This window comes from Jaminaea rosea, assembly GCF_003144245.1.
Source record: "Jaminaea rosea strain MCA 5214 unplaced genomic scaffold BDZ90scaffold_14, whole genome shotgun sequence".
Taxonomy (NCBI): domain Eukaryota; kingdom Fungi; phylum Basidiomycota; class Exobasidiomycetes; order Microstromatales; genus Jaminaea; species Jaminaea rosea.
The window spans coordinates 42,082-66,089 of record NW_020289988.1 but is presented as its reverse complement, the minus strand read 5'-3'; the positions used below and the strand labels follow the sequence as shown (position 1 = coordinate 66,089).

Genomic DNA, 24,008 nt, shown 5'->3' with positions numbered 1-24,008 from the left:
CTTTTTGGGCGGGCGCGATACGAGGCGGCGAGACGGGCGGACAGAGAGGCTGCAGTCGTCGAGACGACTTTTCTTCTCAACCCACCCACAATCTTATCACTGGCCCGCCATGAACGGCTCAGCATCGTCCTCATCGGCAGCTCCTCCGCTCACGGAGGCTATCCACAGCCAATACGACTCGATCCTCATCCTCGACTTTGGCTCGCAGTATTCTCACCTCATCACCCGAAGATGTCGTGAGCTCAACGTCTACTGCGAGATGCTCCCCTGCACGCAGAAGATCGCAGACCTCGACTGGTCTCCAAAAGGTGTTATTCTGTCCGGCTCCCCTTACTCAGTCTACGACGAAGGAGCCCCTCGTGTCGACCCCGACGTATTTAAGCTGGACGTCCCAATCCTCGGCATCTGCTACGGATTGCAGGAGATTGCCTGGAACCACGGAGGCAAGGTGGACCCGCACGATCGAAGAGAGTATGGACAGAGCACTGTGCAGGTCGTAAAGACGGGTGACAAGCGCATGGATGCTCTCTTTGCCAACCTCGAGTCGGATGAGGTCCCCGTATGGATGTCGCACGGCGACCAGTTGTCCAAGATGCCCGAAGGATTCGAGGTCATCGCCAAGACGGCTACTTCGCCGTACACGGCCATTGCGCACAAGGAGAGGCCGATGTATGGCATTCAGTTCCACCCGGAAGTGACGCACTCGCCCAAGGGAAAGGAGCTTTTTGAGGTGCGTGGGCGCGAGAACAAGCATGCAGTGCGGTCGGCTAGAAGCTGACATCACTCTCTATGCTCTTTCACCCCGCGGACAGGCCTTTGTCACCATCTGCGGATGCCGCCGCAACTGGACCATGTCCACCTTCATTGACAAGGAGATCGCTCGTATTCGCGAAATCGTCGGCCCCAAGGGTAGGGTCATCGGCGCCATCTCTGGCGGTGTCGACTCGTCCGTCGCCGCCAAGCTGATGCACGAGGCCATTGGTGACCGTTTCCACGCCGTCATGGTCGATAACGGCGTGTTGCGATCCAACGAGGCGGCGCAGGTGCACAAGATGCTGTCGGAGGATTTGGGCGTCAAGCTCACCGTCGTAGACGCCTCAGATCTGTTCTTGAGCCGTCTCGAGGGAGTCGAGGACCCAGAGCAGAAGCGCAAGATCATCGGCAACACTTTCATCAACGTATTCGAGGAGGAAGGAGCTAAGCTCGAGCGTGAGGCCGAAGAGGAGGAAGCTGCGGCGCTGAAGGCAGGTCGGGCGCACGAGGCAAAGGGCAAGTACGAGTTCCTCCTGCAGGGCACCCTCTACCCGGATGTCATCGAGTCCATCTCTTTCAAGGGCCCATCAGCCACGATCAAGACGCACCACAATGTCGGCGGACTGCTCGAGGACATGAAGCTCAAGCTCATCGAGCCTTTGCGCGAGTTGTTCAAGGACGAGGTGCGAGCGTTGGGAAAGCTGCTCGGTATTCCTGCCCACCTTGTGGGACGCCACCCTTTCCCCGGCCCTGGGCTGGCCATCCGTATCCTCGGCGCCGTCACTCGCTCTCAGGTCGAAATTCTGCAAAAGGCAGACCAGATCTACATCGAGGAGATTCGCAACGCTGGCTTCTACGACGACATCTCGCAAGCGTTTGCGGTGCTGCTGCCCGTACGAGCAGTGGGTGTGCAAGGTGACAAGCGCACCTACGACCAGGTCATCGCGCTGCGAGCTGCGCAGACGACCGACTTTATGACGGCTACGTGGTTCCCCTTCCCCTTTGAGTTCCTTTGCAAGGTGAGCAACCGCATCACCAACGAGGTAGCCGGGGTGAACCGCGTCGTGCTCGACATCAGCTCCAAGCCCCCGGCGACGATTGAGTGGCTGTAGGCGGGGATCGTGTGCGTGCTCGGAATAGAATGCATACAGCGTATCATGAATAGCGGCGATCTAGTAGTACACGGGGCAGCAGAACAGCAGCGTCTCCTTTGTTCTCTTCGCAGTCACAGGAAATACTCCACCGCATCGTGCTTCTTCTCTGCCGCCTGCAACGGTCCATCTCTCTCGTTCTCCGGCGCCGCCATGAAGGTATTGAAATGCTTTGTCCCGCCCGGCCCAACCTCAAGGATTGAAGCCATGTTGCCGCATCGATAGCAGTAGTTTGGCGCACTCCACACCGTGCTGAGCTTGTCGTCGTACAGGACCGAGAAGCCTCTGCGCGTGCGCAAAGCAGAAAATACGTCGATGTCAGCGCATGCGCACCACTACTAACAACACGCCGCTGAACGCACTCCATGCAAAGCTGATGAGCTCTGAGAATATGATTCATCCCGTTCCTTTCCAGGAAGTGCGAGACAATGGTGCTCCCAAAGGTGTATCCGGCCCCTCGCGGTGAGATGGCAAATTCCTCCTTGTCCGGGTCTGGATCTGACCAAACGAGGTCAGCCATGGGCCCTTCGTGCGGGATCTCGCGGAAACGATCGATAACTTTGATCTGGTCGATGTAGTGGACGGAAGGGGAGAGACCGCCGTGGACACAGAAGATCTGGAGTGAGGATGGAGAGGGGGTGGGGGGTGAGAAGGGTGTACGCGGAGATTGGAGTCGCCAGCACGCGCTCACCTGGTCGTCAATGACCACGGACAGGGTCAGAAAGTCAAACATGTCCGTGAAGTGCTGCCAGACCTTTGTTGATCCGCCGTACTTGCGTGTGCACTCCGTATAGAAGCCGTACGTCTACGCAAGCGTGAAAGGGTCAGCTCGACGCCTCCGATGCTCCTTCCTGCCTGACGCCTCTTTGCCTGCTCACCTGCGTGACCGCTCGACTCTCGTGGTTGCCCCTAATCAGCTGCACCCTATCCGGATATCGCAGCTTCAAACAAGTCAACAGGCTGATCGTCTCGACCGAGAAGAGGCCGCGATCCACATAGTCTCCTAGGAAGAGGTAGTTTGTATGCGGGGAGTAGCCTCCTATTCTGAAGATCTCTATCAAGTCGTAGAATTGCCCGTGGATGTCTCCCACTACGGTAACGGGTGCAGAAATGTGGACTACGTTGCCCTCACGCATGAGGAGCTCTTTCGTCTTTTCGCAGATCTCTTTGAGGAGGGCCTCGCCGAGGAGCTGCTTGCGCAAGAGGGTGGCGATGCATGCATCAAGATCGAAGGCCATTGTAGCGAGAGAGTGTGGGTGACGATGCTATGGGAGAAGAGGGGGAAAGATGCTGAAGAGGTCGGGTCGCTCGATTCGCCGGGTATCGATGAGGTCGGAGGCGTTGGCGGCAAGTGGCGTCCGGGCCTGTCGAGAGCACGCAAGCAAGATTGATCTATGCTGCTCAACCTGCGCAATTGTTTTGACGTTGGTAGATGCGAAGGGGAGGAGAGAGCGTCTTCTTGCCCTAGCGCAGTGGTATCTATGAGGCGTAGTGGCGATTGCTGCGAGTTGGGAAGTTCTGGTCGAGATGAAAGGAGCGCGGAACCTTTGGCGGAACCTTTGGCGGACCGACGGACGGCAATCGAGGCCATTGCGAGAGCGCTCAGTCCGCGTCTGTGCGTCGTCGTTGAGGTGAGCGTTGCAGCTCTGCCGTTGCTTTGCTTCCAAGCCTCGTTTGTCTCCTCGACGCCTCACGATGTCATGAGCAGCAGCAGCAGCAGCAGCACCATCAGCATCTCACACTGGACCACAGAAGACAGGCAGTCGTGTCATGGCAACTCGATCGGCTGGTACACCCGCTGAGGCAGCGGCGTCGCCTTCGACACAGTCGTCGTCCTCTCGCCAGGACTCGCCAGCTGCTCTCAACCTGCCAGCCGTAGCATATCAACCTCTACCACCATCATGGAGACCACTCATGCATCCAGGATCTCAGGCTCTGTCTGTTCCAGATTTCTACCCGCCCAAAGCCGGCCAGATCGAGGAAGACATGAGCGAGGTCCACGTCAAGCACGGCATACAAGCAAAGCAAGCAGTCAGCAATGAGGGCTTTTCGTGCGTATATGCTGACGAGAATGGCAGTCGACTTCGATCCAGCTGATATTGTATCCCTCCCGGCAGCGCACACGGCCTCATCCTCGGCCTCCTGCCCACCCTCATTCCAGCCCTGAACACCGTCTTTGGCGAAACGCTTCAGCGCCGGGACTACTTTGCCTCCCTGCCTTCGGTCAAGCATCACACCTTTCGCCCACCGCCTCGCGTCACGCTCAACGAAGCTAAGCTAAATGCTTACGTGAGAGATCTTGCAGACTCGAGCGTACCTCTTTCGCGCCTGGCCAAGAACATCCCTCATGGCTTTCGAGGAGAGAGGATATTGGAGATGCTCTGGCTAGGCGTCAATCCATCGCAGCCTACTTCTTCGCAAGGGTCCAGCGCCGCTCGTCAACCAGCGTCACCTACCATGACGCCTCAGCCACACAGTGTCGAGATTTCTCGCGCTCTCTGGTTCATTCAATGCGTCGGAGCAAGTGACATTCTAGCCCGTAGTCGAAGCGCAGCAACTGCGTCGTCCTCCTCGTACTCGGTCGATTTCACCAATAGTTGCACTTCGTGGCTCAAAAAGCAGCTAGCTGAGCTAACGGATCCAGTGGAGAACGGCGAAGCAGGGGCGGTGGCGACGACTGCCCCTTCAACGCCGGCAGCGACGCCGACGGCTAAGCCTCCGACGAGCGCTAACGCTACCCGCCCTCCGTCCTCCGCACTCGCCGACGAGCAAACTCGCGCTCGTTGGGCTGCAAAATGGAGGTACTCTGTGCTTCTGATGAGTACTCTGCTGGCGAACAATCTACTCGACAGACGACAGTGGGTTGCCTTCATCGTCGATGCCTTCTCCTCTGCGACGCTTGCCCAGCTCGCAATCGTCTTGACTCTCGTCGAGGATTGGCTGGATGATGCATTCGAGAGTGCGCACCTATCTGCAGTGGTCGTCGCTGCAGCTTGCAATCATCTTGCCTCAATCAGAGCGATAGCGCGCCGCCGCGCAGACGATGCCTTTGCCCGCCATCTCGTCGACTCGCTCAGCTCTATCCTAAGCAAGACTGCTCGCCATTCGCCAGAGAGCTTCGTCTCTTTCAACTTGTGGCATCGACACCGTGCGCTTCTCCTCAGCGAGCTTGGCGCAGACCTGTCGATGCGGCGCACACTTGACATTGCTCAGGAGCGCAGCGCCGCCCTCTTCTTCGACCACAGCCCCTCCTCGCCGCCGCCGCCGGCACCCCTTCACCTCCTCATGCGGCACCTCGACGAATTCAATGGCGACCCATCAGCAATCGAAATGCTCTTTCGTCAAGTCATGATCAGCGTCGAAGCCGTCGTTCGCCCGCGTTCAACAATCCACGCCCTACTCAACTGGGCGACCGCCACTTCCCGTCCGCCCAGCCCCTGGCGACCTGCCTTGATCGCCCGCCTCCTCCAACTCCTCTCTAACCGCCAAGAAAAAGAGAAGCGTGCACGTAAGAAAGCGAGACGCAGTGACGGATCCACCGCGACCACGTCAACTGCTAGCAGCGCCTCAAGCTTCGACCTGACGCAATGTCTCATCGCCTGGCTGGAAGATCTTGACGAGCTGGACGAATCCGCCCGTCCTGTTCACTTCGAGGAGATAGTCGCCCTCTTCTCGCAGCTGACTGAGCTGGGATTGTTCTCCTATCCGAGGTTCTTACATAGACTTACAGCTAGAGGGCTGGCGTTCAGCTCGACCACGACTCCCAACGACGTCTCGCCGGCCCCCGCCCTTGGTTCGCGCGCTGCCTCCAGCTTGCAGGTGAGGCTCCTTCGAGCCATCCCGGTGCCGTCGGGATCCGTCAGCCTAGTTCATCAGAGGCGCTTGGCAATCTACGGCGCTAGAGCAAAGGAAACGCGTGAGGAGGCTACGCATCGCAGGGCTTTGCGCGAGTTGGGGAGCGTATTCGCGTTCCTCTCTGATGGAAGTGGCGCTCGAGACGGTGGCAGGATGACGAGGGCAGAGATGCTGTCCGCTCTGCCGCATCTCTGGCAGGCGAACCGCTTTACTCTGAGCAATCTGCTTGGAGTCCATCTCCTGCCTTCGGCTCTACAGTGGGTCAGCAGCGCATCAGTGCTCGATATTGAGCAGACGGCCTTGCTCCTCTCTGTGATGGAAGAGGCACAGCATTGGGGTCATGTGGTGGAGCTGATGAGCGCCGTCCTGCAGCGATTGACGGATGGATCGCAGACCATCCTGACCGTCGTCGCTCAAATCAAGCTCGTACGAGCGATGCTTGATTGTCACGCAAAGATCTGGGCGACCCGACGACCGTACGCCGGCTTGGCGACGAGGTTGGCAGCTCTGGATAGCACGCTCTCCAAGTCAGAAGAGAGAGCACCGCTGCCTGCCGCGGCATTGCAGGCGTTCACCAGCACGGGAGACTTGACGGTGTTGCAGCTGATCATCGAGCGGATCGAAGGGCAGGCCGTGCAGCACGACGCAGGCAGTCCAGCGGCGCCTGACGCGATCGCCGCGTTCGAAGCCTTTCTTCGCTGCGCCGTGGAGAGCAACGCCGAGGCAACACTACTTGAGGCCAAAGACAGGCTCTTGCGGTCGACGTTCAGCTCAGCATCGCGGACTAGGCTCGATGCAAGTTTGCGAGGATGGACCTCGCCGATAGCTCAGCCGAACGTCGACTTGGTGGCGTCGACGCTCTCGCAGCTCTGCACACGAGGCTGCCTCTCGACGCAAGAACTCGTCGATACGCTCGTGCTACCAGGTTTCGCGGTTGCGGCGGTCAGAGACCTGGATGAGCGGGCACAGGACGACGATGCGACAATAAGACTTGCTCTTGGCATATCGTTGCTACGCTTCCTCTACTCCAGAGATGAGGCAAGCCCTTCAAGTCGTACTCTCAGCCAAGATATCCTCCTACGCGCAGTGCTTTGCCAAACTGAGCCGGCTAGCTTGCTTCGTGTCGCCGTCTACGTAGCCGGCCTTGCCAGCTTTTCGAGTACGGCAATCTCGCCCGCAGTATCTGCAGACGACGCCACAGCTATCCTTACGGCCGTCTGCTCGCAAGACAGTCTGCGAGACCTCATCATCGCCCAGCCATCTGTGCTGCGAGACCAAGTCCATGCGACATTGCCCTTCGAGCAGCGACTTGAGGCCCTGTCTCTACTCCTTCGCACCGTACGCGATGAGGCAATGCCTTCTTCTCTCCTCGGTCAAGACCCCCTCAAGGTGGAAGTTTCTTCTCTCACCGCCGCAGCGACATCGCAGCCTCTAGACATCGCCTTCCTGGTCGAAGAGCTTGGCATTGTCCTTGCTCGTTTGACTTCACAGATTGACAGCGACACGAGCAAAGAGCGTGAAGTGGACGATAAGGTTCAAGAGCTTGCTTCAGCTCTGTTGCAGCCCCTGTTCCTCGTAGATGGCGCTGCGAGCTTGCCCCACGGCCTGCGACTCTGGCAAATCGGAGGTAACCGGCTCCAAACAGCTATTGTGGACATGGGGCTGCGAGCGGCTGCGGCCAGTCTCAGCAATGGCAGCAAGGGCGCTGCTGCTGCTGATGATCATGGAGAGACGCGAGCGGTCCTGTCTCTGCAAGCCATCCTGGCCATGTTCAAGATGCTCCTGCTCGACGCCTGCGAGGGACAGAGATTGCCGGCTACTAGCGCAGAATCGGCGGAGGATCTCTTTGACCGTGTGTGTTTCGGGCTCGGCAGCATCAGTGCACCGCTCAACAAGAAGTCGTGGACCGAGTCAGCCCCCATCACTACCCTCTTGCAGCTCCTCGTCCTTGCCAGTCGCTCCTCAGCCTTCTGGTCCAGCAGCAAGATCAGGTCCAAGCTGCCCCACCTCATCGCCATTACCCTCACGCAACAACGTCTCTACTCGCTCGCCCTCACTGCCCAGCCTGGAACCGCAGAAGAAGACGAGTATCTTCAGCTGCGGGACGTTGTCGTCTACCTACAAGTCGAGATGCCCGCCGATATGCTGGGCTCGGTCTCGGCTCTCATGCAACAACAAGCAGCTGAGCCACCCGGCCCTAGCTTTGCGGATCGATTCAACCTTGCGTCAGAGGCCGAGGCTCGCAACTCATTGTGGTCGAGCCGCGTTGAGCAGATGCGTCGCTTACTCCCCTCTTCACCTGCAAGCAAGTCAAGCGCCACGGCCGACTTGATCGTCGCTCCGTCGCTGCAGGCTGCGCTGGAGCGCGGCGAGTGGAGTCCGGCTCCCGATAAGCCTTGGAGCTGGACGATGCCGCTGGAAAGCGTTGCTACAGAGTCAGGCTCTGCGGCCAGCCCCATTTCTCGTCCGGGCGTTCTTCCTCTGCAAACATCGACATCCACGCCCGCCGTCCTCGGGCCCTACGCATCCGTCCACGCCAAGTATTCACACCCTCTCACCTTGCCGCCATTGGCTAATCACCTGTCCCTCCCCCTCTCTCTGTTCCAACCTCGCCGCACGACCGACACGCCCAGCGACCCCGCTGCCGATCATCGTACGCTTGACGCCGTGCGGCGCGGGGTGACGAGTGCAGGCGATGAGGCCGATGAGGGATGGAGGGCATTGCGGAGTGAGAGGGGGGAGGAGGACTGGCGCGAGGAGTATGGAGATTTGGATGAGCGGTTGCGCCGTGCGGATGAGGAAGAAAAGGGCGACACGCCCGACGCTGATGCGAGGACGGAGGAAGAGAGTAGGATGGCCAGCCTCTCTCGCTTTGTCGGTCTACCCAATGGCCCAGTGAGGACACTGGATGCCTTTCTCACCGCACAAAGGCAGCGTATGGCTTCGAGCGGCGCAAATCAAGGAGCAGCGTCATCGAGTGGCGGAAGCTCGGCCGCGGCGGCGACGACTACGGCGCCCGCTGCTGGGACGACCAAGAAACGAGCTCGAGCGGGCAGTACAGCGAGCAATGCATCGTCAGCGGGAGGCGGACGAGGTGGCAAGGGCGATGCAGCGAATGAAGGGGATGGAAGCAAAGTCGCAGCGCCTGCCAGGAAGCGAAAGAATTCGACGTCGAGTGCTGCAGGCGGTGGCAGGAAGAGGCGCAACAGCTCAGCGAGTGCTAGTGGCGAGGGCGAGGCCGGCGGGGCAGAAGGTGCGGGTCGGGGTCGGGGAAGAGGGAGGGGTGGTGCTGGCGCTGGAGGGAAGAAGCGGGGTGGATGATGAGAGGTGCGTTGACGAATACAAGCGTGGACCATTCTCATCGCGCGCGGTTATGAATACAAGAGTGACCATTCTCATCGCGCGACGGCGCCCGCTTGCTCATGCAAACTGTCACGGTGGGGAGCAAGAGGACGGAGCAAGTCAGCACTAGCATACACAGCGTCTCGTCACGTCCTCTCAATTGGCTCACCGTCCCCAGATAGCTCTCTGCGACAATTCTCGCCCTCGCATTCAAGCTCAACTTCATCTCGCTAATCTCCTTGTCCACATCCTCCATGAATTGGATGATGAAGTCTACAAGCTTGTGCTTCAACATCGTCTCTGCGTGTGCGTTTGTGATGAGGAACGAGATGTCGTATCCAGGTACTGGCTTGCGGCGAAGGATGACGAATGAGTCGGCTCGTTGGGTCATGAAGCGGGTGAACTTGTGGGAGAGTTGGCGCTCGATGTCGTCAGATTGCTTGATGCGGATTGAGAGGCGGATGGAGTTGATTGATGGCTGTGGGTGCGAGGCGAGGAGGCGAGGTTGATTGCTGGATGAGCATCAGAGCTTATTCTGCTTCGTCTCATCGCACTCACCTCGATGAGAACTCGCTCGTTCTCATTCCTCGAAATGGTCAGAGGCGTGAGGAGGACTTCCGGGCTGGTTCCAACTTCCACTTCAGGCTCTGCGAGGGTGAGATGGCGAGGTTCATGATGGCGGTGAGCATTCTCACCCGCGGTCTACCGCCTATATGCCAGCATCTCGTGCACCCACTGTTATGCCTTTCAACAACCTGCGAAGCAAAGTCCTCCAACGTCATGGCCGCCGTGAGCGTAGCACGGACGCATGAGAGGTAAGGGCGGAGGGTGTTTGACTGCGCAAAAGATGAAGACGGGTCAGTGTGGGCCGCGCCTGCGCCTGCCCCGCGCCTGCTCACCATGACAAACGGTTCTGCTGGTATCGATGTCGAGGTTGACAAGAAACCAACGCCGGCTTCGCCTCCCGTCCAGTCCAACTCGTCTCGGCGTCCGTGCGGGGAGGTTGAGCGCCTCTCGACTCGCGGCTGCCGTTCCGCTGCGACGTGGAGAAGCGGGAGCAGCGCGAGCGCCAGCACGAGGCGCACTCCTTTCCTCGTCACTACCATCGCAAGCCTCGATAGCATACAGGCGGCTTTCAACATGGCTTCTAGCTCGTCCGACCCGCTCTCCCTCTCCCTCGACCTCCTACGTCGCCTCCCACCTAGCAACATCTCAGCAAACCTCGATCGTCTCGTTTCCCTCTGCCCGCAACTAGCAGACGACCTCTACTCGAGCGTGGATCAGCCCCTGCGTGTACGAGTGGACCGCTCAGCAGCAGGCAAAGGTCGCGAGTATCTGGCCTGCGATTACAATCGCGACGGAGATAGCTGGCGCAGCCCTTGGAGCAATGAGTACGACCCGCCGCTCAGTGATGGAACGAGGCCTAGCCGCGAGCTGAGGGAACTCGAGGTAGCGATGGGTGGGGCAATGGACGTCTATCGTCAGCTCTACTACGACACGGGGCTGGCTTCCGTCTATCTTTGGGACCTGGATGACGGGGCCTTTGCCGGCGTGGTTCTGTTCAAGAAGGCGCTCGAGGCTGGGAGCGAAGGGGCCAGCGGCAGCGCCACGCCTGCGATGGGGACTCAAGGCTCGTGGGATTCTCTCCACGTCTTCGAGACGACGCCGGATCGAAGCAACCGCACAGCATCCTACAAGCTGACAAGCACCGTCATGCTCACGCTCGCGAAACGTAACAAGGCTGCGATGCCAGAAGGATCTTCAGACGCTCCCCTCCAACAGCAATTCGAGCTAGCCGGCTCCCTCACCCGCCAAGCAGAGAGCGATGCTCCCATCCAACCTCCATCAGCCTCAGCCCCTTCACGCTACTCCCTCTCCCATATTGCCAACCTGGGTCGGCTCATCGAGGATGTCGAGTCAAAGATGCGCAACCAAATCGTAGACGTCTACTTTGGAAAGACAAAGGACGTGCTGGGAATGTTGAGGAGTAAGGAGAGCTTGGAGGTGCAGAGGAGAGAACAGCAGTTGAGGGACGAGATGAGAGGAATGTGGGCGCGCAAGGGCAGTGCGGGGAGTGGTGACGTTGTAGAATCGAATTAAGGCACGGAGACAAGCGGGGCACGCACGGCGACAATACATGCTACATTGCAAATCGGCCCCTACTCGAACACCACGACAAGACGCCCCTTGAGGTCCTTGGCCTTGTATCGCTTCTGGCACTCGTGGATGTCCTTGATGTTGAACGTCTGCTCGATGGGCGTCCTGCAGCCGTTCTTGGAGTGCAGGTTCACCATGTCCTGGCTCTGGTCGGGCGTGCAGATCAGGCGGCCCTTGACCGTCTGCTCCTTGAACGAGAGAGGGAATGGCGAGACCTCAAGCGGACCGTCCGACGGCAGTCCAACGTCGACGAGGACGCCGCCGATTCGCAGAAAGTCTTGCGCAAAAGCAACGAGGTGGCGCGCTTCCGCGTTGATGACGACCTTGTCCACGCCCGGGTTGGAGTCGTAGAACTTGCCACCGAGCTCCTCTGTGCACTTCTTTTGCGCGTCTTCCGAGTCGATGAGGACGTACTCGTCTGCTTGAAGATGGTTCGGGATCTGCTCCTTTGCCATCTGAATTGCTTCCTTGCGGTTGTCGATAGCTACGACCTTGTGGCCGAGCGCCTTTGAGTACTGAATGCCCAGCAGGCCCAACCCGCCCAGACCAATGTGCGCAACCCACTCGCCTGACTTGGCGCCAGAGGCCAGAATGGCACCGTAGGTCGTGGCGCCAGCGCAGAAGAGCGGGGCCGCCTCGGCGAATGGAATGTTGTCTGGCACCTTCTTGAGAACCTGATCGTCTGCAATCATGTACTCTGAGAATCCACCGTCCTTGCCCTTTGGGGCGTCCTTCCCACCCGAGACACCGAGCATACCGCCGACGTTCTCGCACAATTGTTGTCCCTGGTTGCGGCATGGTTGGCACTTGAAGCACGGATGGTATGTGTTGATGGACCCGACTCGGTCACCGACCTTGAGGAGGCCTCGCTTCTCGGCATTGGCACCGAGCTTTGCGACGATGCCCGCAGGCTCGTGGCTACCGATCATGCCAGGCTTGGCTCCAGCACCGGAGTATACGCCCTCAGATACTTGGAGATCGGTGTGGCAATAGCCTGCAGCCTTGACCTGGACGAGGACATCGTCGGGGCCAACTTCGGGGACGTTGTGATCGGCGACGTACTGGAAGCCCTTTTCGTAGCTCTCGAGCACGCCTGCCTTCATCGTCTTGGGGAACGTCTGAGTGGATGACATGGTTGGAGAAAGAGAGATTTTGTGGCGAGGGTAAGGTTCCTGGCTTTACAGACGCCCATCCTTATACCTCTTGGCCACACACGACAGCCAGGTGCAAGTCTGTTGGAGTGGAGACTCTCACGCACGGCGACGTCAGGTCAGATTTCGATAGCGCCCAGTTTCGACGGGGCTGCACACGACACTCGAGACCCTGGCCAAAGATGCACGAGATTCAAGGGTCCAGCGGTCCCACCTGGGTGGCGCCACTGGCGCGGACCGCGAGAAGGCGAGTTTCTTCTCCACTTGGCAAGCGAGCGTGCGTGCACGAGGCAGCTCAGCTCGGGTCAGGGAGCCACAAAGCAAGGTTTCGACGTGAATTCGTCGTCCGTGAGCTCGACGGTGCGCCAGGCGATTGATTCCCTTTCGTGCCGCGTGGCGTGGTATGTGAGAGATGCTGGTGTCGCACGCTGCTGCGGTGGCAGACAGTGACGGCCCACAAACGGGGGGAGCTTCGTCGCTCTGTCCTGCTGCAAGCGATGAACAAAGGCGATGAACAAAGAGTGACCCACAGGCCCAAGCGTCAGAGGCCCGAGCGTCATCGCGGCCCGCAAGTGATTGGCCTGCGATGCCGGCTCCATCCCCGCCGCGATGAGCTCTGGATCGGCGCTGAGCGTCCGCTGGCATGCCTTATGTACATCAACCTCATCGCCCGCTCCTTTCCTCCTCTCCTTCATCCTTTTTGCGGCATGCCGCACTTTTCTTCGGGTCCTCGCGATCCTGACTACTTTGGGTCCTCGTGATCCTGACTACCTTTGAACGTCAAAGCCCAGCACTCCAGCTCTTGTGGTTGAGCACCGCTCCTGCTTGTGGTCGAGCACGGCTCCCATTCAGCAGTCAAGCAACGCTCGCCCTGGATCTGGTTGAGCTGCGGCGAATCTCGCACACATTAATGCGGGCCAAGCGTGGTGCTGCAGCAAGGACGCCACCGTCTCAGCCTGGCAAGTTACGGTGCCCGTGAGGCTCGCTCACATCCACAAACCACGCACAACGCACAACGAACCGCTATTCTGCACAATGTCCATGACTACACGCATCCGCAAGGATCTGACGCAGAACTCACGCAATTGCACCTCAAATACTGTTACTGCTCTGCGAAGAGCCACGCTACTGTCGCTGCGAAGGGTGACCGGCTCACGCAGCAGGTAGATGAAACAAATACCGGCGGGCACAACGGGATCAACACTCTTTGATGGCGAGCCACCAGACGCTGGGTGAGTAGACGAGTCTCGGCAGCGTAGCAGGAAGCACATCGAGGACCTCATGTTGAGCGCTGCGGGGGACCTACCAGCACGGGCGCGCTGCTACAGCGAAGGGCTAGTGGATTCAATCTGGATGCCGAAGAAAGCGGCCGCAGTCTCTGCGCCTTGGCGAGCAGTGGATGAGTTGCCTTCGTCAGGTAGCCGTCTACCTCGTCTTGGCGCGGGATTTTGCACTCTTCAACCAGATTGAGTGGGCCTGACATCAGCAAGCCAGTCGAATATTGGTCAGCTCTAAGACGGTGGCTCTTCGCAGTCTGCCTTCGAAACGGCCTCGACATCACCTCTGCTGCTCACCTCGAGGCAGCCGTCACAGACGCAGGTCACAGCCTTTCGATGACGCGGACGTCCTGACGAGGTACGAACGCAGAGTGGGCCTAGTACAGTGCGTGACTGGACGACCGGCTCGTTGGGTCGCAGTTGTTGAGCGTGTAACCGCCGTCGGCCCAGACACCTGCTCGGACGTGGTGTCAGGGGGCGAAGCTAGATGACAAGGGTGGGGAAGTCAAGCGATGATACGTCTCCTCACTCGTAGAAGAGGGCGGGACAAAACTCTGATGGTTCCCTTCCCTTGTCGTCGTCGTAGATCATGAGCAATGTCCCGAGGCGTACCGTATCGATACTCTCACCTCCTGCCTCCTTCGCCCGCAGGACCCGTCGAGCTCATCGAGGTGAACGGGGCGCCGTTGAGCCTCGAGGCCACACAGTCTGTCGTCTCTCATACAGTCCGTAACATGCCAATCGAATGATATTCTTTCTCTGATCGTCTGAATCGTCGTCGCTAGCAGCGTCGATCCGCCGCGCAAACGGACGCTGGCCGCCGTCTCATGGCGTCCAATGACACTTTGGAGTTTCCGATCGCCCGTTGCGTGAAAAGAATGGTCTACGGGGCATGCAAGGGCAAACGAGTGACCCTGACGCTGGAGGAGGAGAAGTGAGTCTGCGCCCAGCCGTCTCCTCAACACCTCCATTGCTATCTCGCTCATCACGGCTGACACCGTCTCCTTCAACGCTACAGACGAATTTGGGCCCAGGCGATGGAGATGATCGTCGACTGCCCTACGTGCGGGCACAAGTTGACGTTCTTCGCCGTGTCAAAGGTCGCACAGGGGGGCGCCGGGGAGAAGGACTTCCACCCTCACAATGCCAGCTGGGGCCATGTCGTCGCGCTGTCGCGTGGGGGTGAGAACAACGAGCACGATGAACAGATTGTGAGTCGCTGGCCAGGACAGGCTCGCGAAGCCTATCCCTTGCTAATGCGGTGTCGCGCTCTTCCCCTCGCCTTCTCAACCCAGCTCTGCAGAACATGCAACGCCGTCAAGGTGGCATTCACCGACGCAGAGGCGAGCACATTCGTACAGCACATTCGCGCATCCATTCAGCAAGTCGACTATCGACTCAATGGAGAACAGCTGCTGGACGTAGCGATGGCCAAGTCGCCCACGCCAATGAGCTCCACTTAGCGACATAAGGCCGCCAAATGGTCCAACGAGACGGCGCGCGATATCGACAGTCGCGACGCGTGGTCCAGTCAGGACAAGTCGCAGCGATGTGCCAGATGACCAGGGCTTCCGCCAACGGAATCGGCAGAGCCCAACGCTCGAGACATCAGCAGCTCGACGAAGGACAGTGGCGTCATTGTCCTCGACCCTCGCCTGCAAAAAGCAAGCCGTTGCGGCAGCTCAAAGGAAGTTGGGCAAAGAGGTGGAGCAGCCGTCCTCGAGCTCACCTCATCGAATGTGTCAAGTTCGCGCTCGACACATATGATCCCCCAAATAGATGAGACTTCTTGATCGACGACGTGAACTGGTGCCCACACCGACTTGCTTCTCTCTCCTTGCTGCACACCTTCTCCTCTGCCCTTTCTCCTCGTAGCGCGCGGGGCCATCACCATGGCCCTCAAGCACGGCAGGCAGGCGGCGTGCCCTTCTTTGCCACCGAAGGCAGCTCGTAACGATCAGAGAGGAGCAATGTGCTGCCATCCCCTGATCCTCTCCCCCCCCCCCCCCCCCCTCCCCCTCCGGCGCAGCAAATGCACTCTCGAGTAATAGTCATAGTCCCCGAATGATAGATGTCTTGATCGATTCCGTCCACGGTGCGAAGCAGTCAGGGAACGCCTAGATCCGCCCGCCCCTACATATCTGTCTTCTTGCCGCACGCAGTACCACCCGAAGCTTCTCTTCGACTGCCGCGCAGGGCAATCAAAGGTCCAATCACTCTTCGTCCAATGGGCGAAACGAGCACCGCAGGAAGGTGGTGCTCATGTTGGTTCAGCTCATTCGCTTTCCACGTGTCGCGTCGCCGGCCAACGGACCGCTGCCGGTCCAACAGGCTCGACCGGGCGAGAGCGGACATGGCTTGGAGAGACCGGTAGTCTCACGCGCCCAGCTCAGACGAGGTCAATGGACAGCTCAGCGGCGCATAACGCCGGTCGGATTGACGTGGGGTGGGCAGCGGCGGCGGGGCGAAGGGAAGGGTGGGACCGGAAAGGCAATCAACCATCTCGGCCGTCCGTTAAAGAAGAAGCCACATCGCAGCATCGCACGTCGACGTCTACGACATCCCTTCCTCTCAACCTCACACACCTCCCTCGCGCACGCGATGCCCCGCCTTCCTTCGACGACCCCTCTGTCTGCCGCTCTCCGATCTTCCTCCAAGAGCAACTTCGCCGCCGCGCCTCGGGCTTTCTCCACGCTCCGAAGCTCTTCTCGCGTCCTCGCAGCATCAACGCGCACCTTCACTCCTTCTTCCCGCACCGCCGCATTCTCGACTTCTGCAGCAAAGATGGCAGGAGGTGTAGGTCTCGGTGAAGACAATGCTCGTCCTGACCCTGACCAGGTCGTTCAGCAAATCGCCGACTACGTCCACAACTACCAGATCAAGAGCGACGTCGCCTACGACACCGCCCGTCTCGACCTGTTCGACACGCTCGGATGCGGCATGGAGGCTCTGCGCTTCCCCCAGGCCCGTAGCGTCCTTGGTCCCGTTGTCCCTGGCACCGAGGTCCCCAACGGCGCCCACGTCCCCGGAACGCCGTACGTCCTCGACCCGATCCGTGCCGCCTTCAACACGGGTGCCATGATTCGCTGGCTCGACTTCAACGACACTTGGCTCGCTGCCGAGTGGGGCCACCCCTCTGACAACCTCGGTGCCATTCTCTCCGTCGCCGACTGGCTCTCGCGCACCAACATCGCCAAGGGCAAGGCTCCCCTGACCGTCCACGACGTCCTCACGGGCATGATCAAGGCTCACGAGATTCAGGGTGTCATTGCCCTCGAGAACTCCTTCAACCGCGTCGGTCTCGACCACGTCCTCCTCGTCAAGCTCGCCTCGGCCGCCGTCGTATCCCAGATGATCGGCAACACCCGCGACCAGACCGTCGACACCATCACCCAGGCCCTCGTCGACGGTCAGTCTCTCCGTACCTACCGCCATGCCCCCAACGCAGGTTCTCGCAAGTCTTGGGCCGCTGGAGACGCCTGCTCTCGTGCTGTCAACCTCGCTTTGCTTGTCCAGCGTGGAGAGGGTGGCTACCCATCTGTCCTCACCGCCAAGACTTGGGGCTTCTACGACGTCCTCTTCAAGGGCAAGCCCTTCAAGTTCACTCGCGAATACGGCTCTTACGTCATGGAACACGTCCTTTTCAAACTGGCCAGCGCTGAGTATCATTCACAGACAAGTTGCGTTTCATTTTCAGCGTTGAGAGTGTGATGTTGACGTCAGGCTGACCGCAATGGCCTCCCCCGTGCTTTCCTCTCCAGGCGTGGAAGCCGCCATGACGCTGCACAAAGAGATGAAGGCCGCCGGAAAGACCGTGGATGACATCAAGAAGATCACAATTCGCTCGACGGAGGCTACCATCCGAATCATCAGCAAGCAGGGCAAACTGAACAACTTCGCCGACCGTGACCAGTGAGTGGCGCGCCCGCATCGTAGCTGATTAAGGCGAGAAGCACTGACGACCTCCCTTCCTTCCTCTCGCGCTCGCCTCGCTCTCCCAGCTGCATTCAATACATGTGTGTTTCCCCTGGGGCGACGGTCAGGCTGGTCGAACTGGAAACTGACACCCTAATTCTCTTCGCCGACGCAGGACGGCCGTGCCACTCATTGAAGGCTACCTCGACCCCCAGCACTACACCGATGAGTACGCCGCTGCGAACCCAAAGATCGACGAGCTCCGAGCCAAGACGTACGTCGAGGAGAACGAGGAATACTCCGCCGGCTACCTCGACCCCGAGCGCCGCTCCATCGCCAACGACGTCGAGATCGAGTTCAACGACGGCTCCAAGATCCGCAACGCCGTAGAATACCCCGTCGGCCATGCTCGTAGGCGTGAAGAGGCCAAGCCTCTCATCAAGGCCAAGCTCGAGAAGCACCTCAAGGGCCAGTTCGCCAACGATGCCGACGCCCAGAAGATTGTCAGCCTCCTCAACGAGCACGACAAGGTGTCCAAGATGGCCGTCAACGACTTCGTCGACCTCTGGAAGCCATCGAAGCTCGTTCAGGCTTAAATTGAGCTGCCACACTGGACAGGCATGGCAGAGAGAGACCTGCAGAGACCTTGCCTGTACGCCGGTAGCCGTAGATGGGCATGATATGACTTTCAATCCGAGATACAGTGTACATGGAAATCATGAACGATTGGCGCGCGTGACGCAACAGAGGAGAGAAAAGACGGGTGACGGCCAAAGAATGCATGTGCAGGGCAATGTCTGGTCTAGACTGCTGTATGAGGAGATTGATGCCTACAGCTTGCAAGGCGCTTGCTGTGCAATGAGCCACTAGCGAGATCGAATGAATTGGTGAAGGAGACATGAAAGCACGGGAAGTGTTGGACGGCGAGCGCCGGTGGAAATGCTCCGCTCGACCCGCGCCGACCTCATGCGAGACTGGCCCGCCTCTCCGCCTTCCGTGTCTCCGGGTTGCTCATCCTTCACTTCTACCTTGCCTCGATATATGCTCCTTCACTTGCTTTCATCGCTGCCAAACCTCGATGCCATCTTCCTCAGCGCGCGGAATCAAGCGTGCAGCATCAGAATCGCCTCCAGCAGAAGCACTTTCGACCAAGAACGGATTCGCTAGCCTCCCACCTCGACCCGCTGCTGTTCGCGCTGCAGAAGGACAAGACCCATCTGCGCCTTCGCTCCCTTTAGATCCTTCGCCCTCAACATGGCACTTGTCCCTTGCCCCTCGTCATGCGCTACACTGGAGCAAAAGTCACGCTCTCTTCCAGCAGCCCGAATAGATCACCACCTTCTCCTACGATGGGGATCGTCGCCTTCATCACGATGACCGCTCTCTGATGCATTTCCACCTGCCTCCGCCGAACGCCGACCTCAACCGCGGTTACGGGCAGCACATCAGCAAAGATGATACGCGCAACGAACATCTCGACGCACTGTGCTACTCGCTCATGGAGCTTGGAAGAGACGAAGCGCTCGATCGAGCAAGGCGACGCGCTGATGTGGTTACGTGGCGCGGGATGGCGACGAGGATGTGCACGGCGTTGTACGAGCAGCGCGATGGGTGGGAGATGAATGCTATGCTGGTGCAGGGGACGATGTACATTGAGGAGCACTTGTCGCCGCAGATGCTCGTGGAGAAGGCGCAGCGCCGCCAAGGGCCGGCAACCTCATCACGAGAAGAGGGACTTGCCCGTCTCACATACCATGGCTCCTCCTTTGAGTCCTGGTCCACTCACACGCCCAGCTCACGGCCCTTCGACTACGCGCGGGACGATCCATGGTCGGGCATTCCGAACACGAATACGCAATGGTGCTCAGTCGTCAAGACTCGGCTCGGCTCATCGCGCCTGATCCTGGGCGGGGAAGTGGACTGCGTAGACGAGCGAGGGCAAAAGGTGGAACTAAAGACGAGCATGGTGATACGCAACGAGCGCGACACGATGCGCTTTGAAGAGAAAATGCTGCGCTTCTACATGCAGAGCTTCTTGCTGGGCGTGGGGAGGGTGCTCGTCGGCTTCAGGGACGCAAAGAGTGGGAGGTTACAGGCGTGAGTGCGCGAGCTAGCGAGCGAGCGAGCGAAGCTGCCGTCCAAGCTGATCACCGTGCCCACGCGCGCAGGACGCACGACTTCTCAACGCTCGAGATACCGAAGCTTGTCCGCGGCAAGCCGCACGCATGGGATCCACAGGCCGGGCTCAACCTCGCAGACGCGATGCTCAACTTCGCACGCGAGACAATCCTACAAGATGAGGAGGCCAAACGAGGCGACGGCGGCGGCGATGACAGCGATACTGCGGAGCGGAACGCCACACCACCCGTGTACCGCCTCTCCTTCTCGCCCACCACACACACGCTCAGCGTCACCCGCCTCACACCGCAGCAAGTCAGCAACGAAGTTGTAGGAAAAGGAGAGGGAGATATCGAACGCGTCGGCTTCCTTCCCGCGAGCTTCTACGAGTGGGCGATGCAGCGGCAGCGGCCGGAGGCCTGAGACAAGCAAGCGCGAGAACGACTGGAGAATTGGGAGCGGGATATGATGATTGTGTGTGGATATAAAATGAGCAAAGCAATACCCCCTGCCAAGCGCGCAGGGCCCCCGCGTCTAGGCCGCCTCCTCCTCTGCCATGCGCATCGTCTTCTCCAGCCTGCGGAGCAACACCAGCCCATCCTCTCGCTCCTGCTGCGCCCATGCTAGTCCTCCGCCCTCCAAAGAGCTAAGCATCCTCTTCAATCCCTCACCGCAGGACACAAGAGCGGGGCGTAGTTGATCCACGATGTCTTCCTCGACCCCACCACTCCCTAGAAGCAGCGCAGCAATCTGCAACGCCACGTCTGTCAGCGCAACGAGCCGGAGAAAGGTCTCTCGGCGCATGCCCACCCCATCGTCACCTTCGCCCTGCCCCACGAGCGCGATTGACCTCGCTAGCCCTTCTACAATGAATCCAGCCTGTCTTGCAAGCACGGCCGACCCGTTGACGCGCTGCATCGCTTCTGTTCGCACTCGCCCGTACACGCCCGCCTGCAGCTCCAGCTCGGCATGGATGGCGGCGAGATGTGTCGCGCTCGCGCTGCAGAGGTCTTCGACAAGTCGGAGCGGAGCAGAGGGTTGAGTGTCCAGCTGTGAGAGGAGAAGGGGCAGCCAGTCCTCGTCTGCCTCGCGCAGCTCAGCGCAGGTGACCGTATCATCTTGCCTACCCACTCCTCGGCTTGTGCCTCCCGCGACGGCGAGCCGCGACGGCCCTGCTAGCGCATTCGCACCCGACTCCTTCTTAACTCTCTTCCTCGTCTGCCCAACCTCGTCCCTCACGTACGCGCTGCACGCCCAGTCATCGCCCAACACCTCGGTGTATTTGTACATGATCCTCTCGGCAGTGGCCGCCCAGCCTGGTTTGAGCTTCCTCACCGCCCTCCAAGCCTCGGAGCCCTCCGTCCCGCCAGGAACGTTGAGGAGCTTGAGGTGCGGAACGACGCACATACGCAGCACGACAAAGAAGCGGCGGGCGAGGTCGTCGTCCAAGATTCTGGCGCCAGAGGCGGACGGGGAAGTAATGCTTGGTGGTCCTGCGGCGGATGATGATGGAGCGGCGACGGCGACTTGCGGGTTGCTGGTGATGGGCGCGCTTGCTACCGGTGCAGGGAGCGATGCAGACACGCGGCTGTTGCTGACGTCGGCGTCTTCGTGCTCCTCGTCCCTCGCCCTCCCCTTGCTCACCGCACCACTCTGGCTAAGATCGAGCGGCGGCTGCCTCGCCTCGTGATACTTCTTCAGCACCTCGTTCCAGTCCTCAGCATCGCCGAGTCCCCCGCTTGGCATTCTCTCCTCGCACACCCGCCACACGTCGCTAGGAGTCGCCTCCCTCGCCTCTCTCTCGATCCTCTGCTGCCCGCCCGGCCCCAAATACGGCCCCAACAGCCTCGAGGCAAGAAAGTAATGGTCCTCTTGACTCGAAGTAGGAGTGACGGTGCAGGGCCTAAAGGAGCGCACGAGGCGCTGCAGCTCTGGAAGGCACGAGTGGCGTTGAAGCGGGCATGCGAGCCATGCGGGGTAGGAGGCCTCGCCACGCTGGGCCTTGTCGATCTCCGCGTGTGACTGAGCGCGCAGCGTTGCCCACTCCTCGATCGATGTGCCCAAGACCTTGACGTACACGGTCAGAGGCGATACTGCGGAGCTGCCTGCCGCTGCAGAAGATTGGGCCGCACTCTCCCTCACCTGCGTCTCGTAGTACTCCTGCTCTTGTCGCGACAAGGGAACAGAATGGACTGGTCCTGTCCAGTGGTCGACCAGATGGCACGCGGCTTCGCTTTCGCCAATCGTCAAGCTCGCATCTTCCCACATGTGGTCGCATTCCTGAGTGCGCTCGCAGGCGTGGAAACGAGTTGCAGAGGCGGTCTTGGTGAGGAAGGGGAGGGAGCGATCGCCGGCGAGGGTGTACATCGACCATTTATAGGGGTCGACATGTACGCGCGCTCCTTGGCCTGTGGCGTCCCGCAGCGTCTTCCCGATTGCGAGAAAGACTTCCTCAAACCCCTGGCAAGCAGGTAGAGGGGCACAGTCAGCAGCTGGTCGTCATCATAATTATCGCGCGCTCGCACGGCACCCACCCAAGTCCAACAGTCGATAAAGAAGCTCGTGTCCTCCGGATAGCGCTTCATCAAGTCGACGACGTCCTGCGCGGCGTCCATCTTGGAAGGGGGCCAGCCCGCATTCGACAACCATTCGTCGTCAACGTAGATGTTCTGCAGGCGGAGATCTCGACCAGTGGCCATCTGGACGCTGCTGGGCTTGCGCTGCGATGGAGTTGTTGGCGTCTTGCGGCTGCTGGACGAAGACGTCGAAGTAATTTGAGTCTCGCTACGCGGCGGAGAGTACTGTTGCGCGAGCCCGCTCTGCGTGACGCCAAGTCGAGAAGGGAGTGACGATGTCTCTGCTTGCTGTTGCTGCTGGCCGTCTTGCCAAGAGGCATACTTCTGCATGGAAGGGTGACGCACCAGACTGCGTGCGGACACGAGTCAGTCGTCAGTATCAGCTTTCTCGCATGTCCATTGCGCCACGCACTCACGCCTCGATCCACCACGTCTCCGCACGACAATCGCCCATGTGGAGCACCGCTCCTCTATGTCCTTCAATCAGGAACATCGTGCTCCCCGACATGTGATTGGCATCGAGCAGAGTGATGCGTATATTTACGCCAGGAGAGTATCGGAGCTCGGTCGGCGTGTTGAATGGCAGCGCGTGGAGCAGATCCCTTGGCGCAGGCGCCAACCCAGTAAACTTCTTCTTCGCCTTGGCATGCTTGGCTGTAACGCGCAGCCACTCATAGGGCCGCTTGCGAGCTCCCTCACCCATGGGAACCCGACAAGCTCCTTTCTCTCGCGACTTCTGGGACTCGAGTCGCATGAGCATCTCCTTTGTGGCGGCGGAGCAGTAGATTGGGGCAGAGCTTCGCAGGGGGGCGGAGAGGCCTTCGATGTGGTCGGCATGGATGTGGGAGAGGAGCTGTATAGTCGGGGCCGGAAAGAAGCGAACGCCACCGTTGGCCTTCAAGGTGCTCTCGTCGTCTTGGTCGAGGTCATCCCACGGACCGGGCTCGTCGTCGTCTTCGTCTTCGTCTTGACGCTTAGCAGCACCTGCACGGCATCGAGGAGGCAGCAGAAAGTCGGGCACGCGCTCCCTCGATTCTGTGAATCTATCAACGCGAATGCGCGGATACTCGTGCAGGAACGAGTGAGCTTTGCGCGACATTGGTATGGTCGTAGAACATTGGAGTGATGGATCGAGAGGCAAGCTTGCGAGCAAACTAAGAGTGTTGGTTCAACCAGCCGCCGCCTGCCCGCCCGCCACTTTCTACTTCCGTCCCTCGACGCGTGCGTGCCTGAGTGGCGCGATCGTGTGAGCCAGGCCGTCGTGGACTTCCGAATTCTCCGAAAGGAGCCTGAGCAGCGCCTAGCTAGTCGACGCGCCACTCTGTCCATGATACCATCGCCCTTTCAGATTTCCCCCTCGCGACCCGCATTTGCCCCTTCAGCTCGTCTCTTCGCTCGCCGCCCCACCTTCATATCTTGCGCAACTCGTCTTGCCAGGTGCGCAAGAGCAAGGGGTCCCCTCGGTCGATTCTCGGCGAAAGCAGCGGCGAGAAGTCTGACCTGCCGTACAAGAGGACATCGAAGTCAGCGTGATCAGCAAACTACCTCTCTCCTGTCGTGGACATGCGCGCTTTGCTCGAGACGCAAAGTAGGGCAGGCAAGGCTGGAGAAGCGTGTACGGGAAAAAGGTCGCCGCGGTCAGACCCTACTTTCTCACCCTGCAGCGCCCCGCTGAGATGGAAAACACGGCAATCTGGTGAGCGCCGGGGTGCG

At 59.7% G+C, this 24,008-nt stretch overlaps 11 protein-coding genes across 11 annotated transcripts; 6 read left to right on the top strand and 5 right to left on the bottom strand.

Annotated features, from left to right (window-relative positions):
- The first annotated feature begins 67 nt into the window (after positions 1-67).
- On the top strand, positions 68-2,086 carry BDZ90DRAFT_281313 (GMP synthase). The gene is made up of 2 exons (XM_025509353.1): positions 68-730; positions 813-2,086. The coding sequence occupies exons 1-2, from the start codon at positions 110-112 to the stop codon at positions 1,863-1,865; spliced, it is 1,674 nt and encodes a 557-aa protein (XP_025360096.1). The 5' UTR covers positions 68-109; the 3' UTR covers positions 1,866-2,086.
- On the bottom strand, positions 1,922-3,431 carry BDZ90DRAFT_66575 (putative PPG1-phospho protein phosphatase PPG catalytic chain). The gene is made up of 4 exons (XM_025509762.1): positions 2,783-3,431; positions 2,596-2,709; positions 2,267-2,520; positions 1,922-2,189 (listed from the first exon to the last, which is right to left on the bottom strand). The coding sequence occupies exons 1-4, from the start codon at positions 3,140-3,142 to the stop codon at positions 1,979-1,981; spliced, it is 939 nt and encodes a 312-aa protein (XP_025360095.1). The 5' UTR covers positions 3,143-3,431; the 3' UTR covers positions 1,922-1,978.
- Positions 3,432-3,674: 243 nt separating this feature from the next.
- Positions 3,675-9,080, top strand: BDZ90DRAFT_281311 (hypothetical protein; the record flags this gene model as incomplete). The annotated part of the gene is made up of 3 exons (XM_025509352.1): positions 3,675-3,955; positions 4,022-4,863; positions 4,945-9,080. The coding sequence occupies 3 exons, from the start codon at positions 3,675-3,677 to the stop codon at positions 9,078-9,080; spliced, it is 5,259 nt and encodes a 1,752-aa protein (XP_025360094.1).
- Positions 9,019-10,019, bottom strand: BDZ90DRAFT_281310 (ARP23 complex 20 kDa subunit). Its single transcript, XM_025509351.1, has 5 exons — positions 10,001-10,019; positions 9,838-9,937; positions 9,660-9,748; positions 9,271-9,579; positions 9,019-9,188 (listed from the first exon to the last, which is right to left on the bottom strand). Exons 1-5 carry the CDS (start codon positions 10,001-10,003, stop codon positions 9,180-9,182), a joined length of 510 nt encoding a protein of 169 aa, XP_025360093.1. The 5' UTR covers positions 10,004-10,019; the 3' UTR covers positions 9,019-9,179.
- Positions 10,020-10,256: 237 nt separating this feature from the next.
- Positions 10,257-11,153, top strand: BDZ90DRAFT_211100 (F-actin capping protein, beta subunit; the record flags this gene model as incomplete). Its single annotated transcript, XM_025504095.1, has 1 exon — positions 10,257-11,153. A coding segment is annotated over one exon (897 nt), but the record flags the coding sequence as incomplete, so codon positions are not given.
- Positions 10,852-12,576, bottom strand: BDZ90DRAFT_233932 (GroES-like protein). The gene has a single exon (XM_025506826.1). The coding sequence runs from the start codon at positions 12,389-12,391 to the stop codon at positions 11,261-11,263; it is 1,131 nt and encodes a 376-aa protein (XP_025360091.1). The 5' UTR covers positions 12,392-12,576; the 3' UTR covers positions 10,852-11,260.
- Positions 12,577-14,564: 1,988 nt separating this feature from the next.
- On the top strand, positions 14,565-15,149 carry BDZ90DRAFT_262128 (hypothetical protein; the record flags this gene model as incomplete). The annotated part of the gene is made up of 3 exons (XM_025508447.1): positions 14,565-14,620; positions 14,705-14,897; positions 14,982-15,149. 3 exons carry the CDS (start codon positions 14,565-14,567, stop codon positions 15,147-15,149), a joined length of 417 nt encoding a protein of 138 aa, XP_025360090.1.
- A 1,020-nt stretch (positions 15,150-16,169) lies between these two features.
- On the top strand, positions 16,170-18,664 carry BDZ90DRAFT_233929 (2-methylcitrate dehydratase). The gene is made up of 4 exons (XM_025506825.1): positions 16,170-17,365; positions 17,448-17,598; positions 17,688-17,702; positions 17,777-18,664. Exons 1-4 carry the CDS (start codon positions 16,471-16,473, stop codon positions 18,195-18,197), a joined length of 1,482 nt encoding a protein of 493 aa, XP_025360089.1. The 5' UTR covers positions 16,170-16,470; the 3' UTR covers positions 18,198-18,664.
- A 267-nt stretch (positions 18,665-18,931) lies between these two features.
- BDZ90DRAFT_223166 (RAI1-domain-containing protein) lies at positions 18,932-20,142 on the top strand (the record flags this gene model as incomplete). Its single annotated transcript, XM_025504562.1, has 2 exons — positions 18,932-19,698; positions 19,770-20,142. Coding segments are annotated over 2 exons (1,140 nt in total), but the record flags the coding sequence as incomplete, so codon positions are not given.
- Positions 20,143-20,199: 57 nt separating this feature from the next.
- On the bottom strand, positions 20,200-22,343 carry BDZ90DRAFT_233928 (hypothetical protein). The gene is made up of 2 exons (XM_025506824.1): positions 22,254-22,343; positions 20,200-22,179 (listed from the first exon to the last, which is right to left on the bottom strand). Exons 1-2 carry the CDS (start codon positions 22,332-22,334, stop codon positions 20,254-20,256), a joined length of 2,007 nt encoding a protein of 668 aa, XP_025360087.1. The 5' UTR covers positions 22,335-22,343; the 3' UTR covers positions 20,200-20,253.
- A 358-nt stretch (positions 22,344-22,701) lies between these two features.
- Positions 22,702-23,891, bottom strand: BDZ90DRAFT_233926 (hypothetical protein). Its single transcript, XM_025506823.1, has one exon. It carries the CDS (start codon positions 23,392-23,394, stop codon positions 22,708-22,710), a length of 687 nt encoding a protein of 228 aa, XP_025360086.1. The 5' UTR covers positions 23,395-23,891; the 3' UTR covers positions 22,702-22,707.
- Positions 23,892-24,008: the final 117 nt, after the last annotated feature.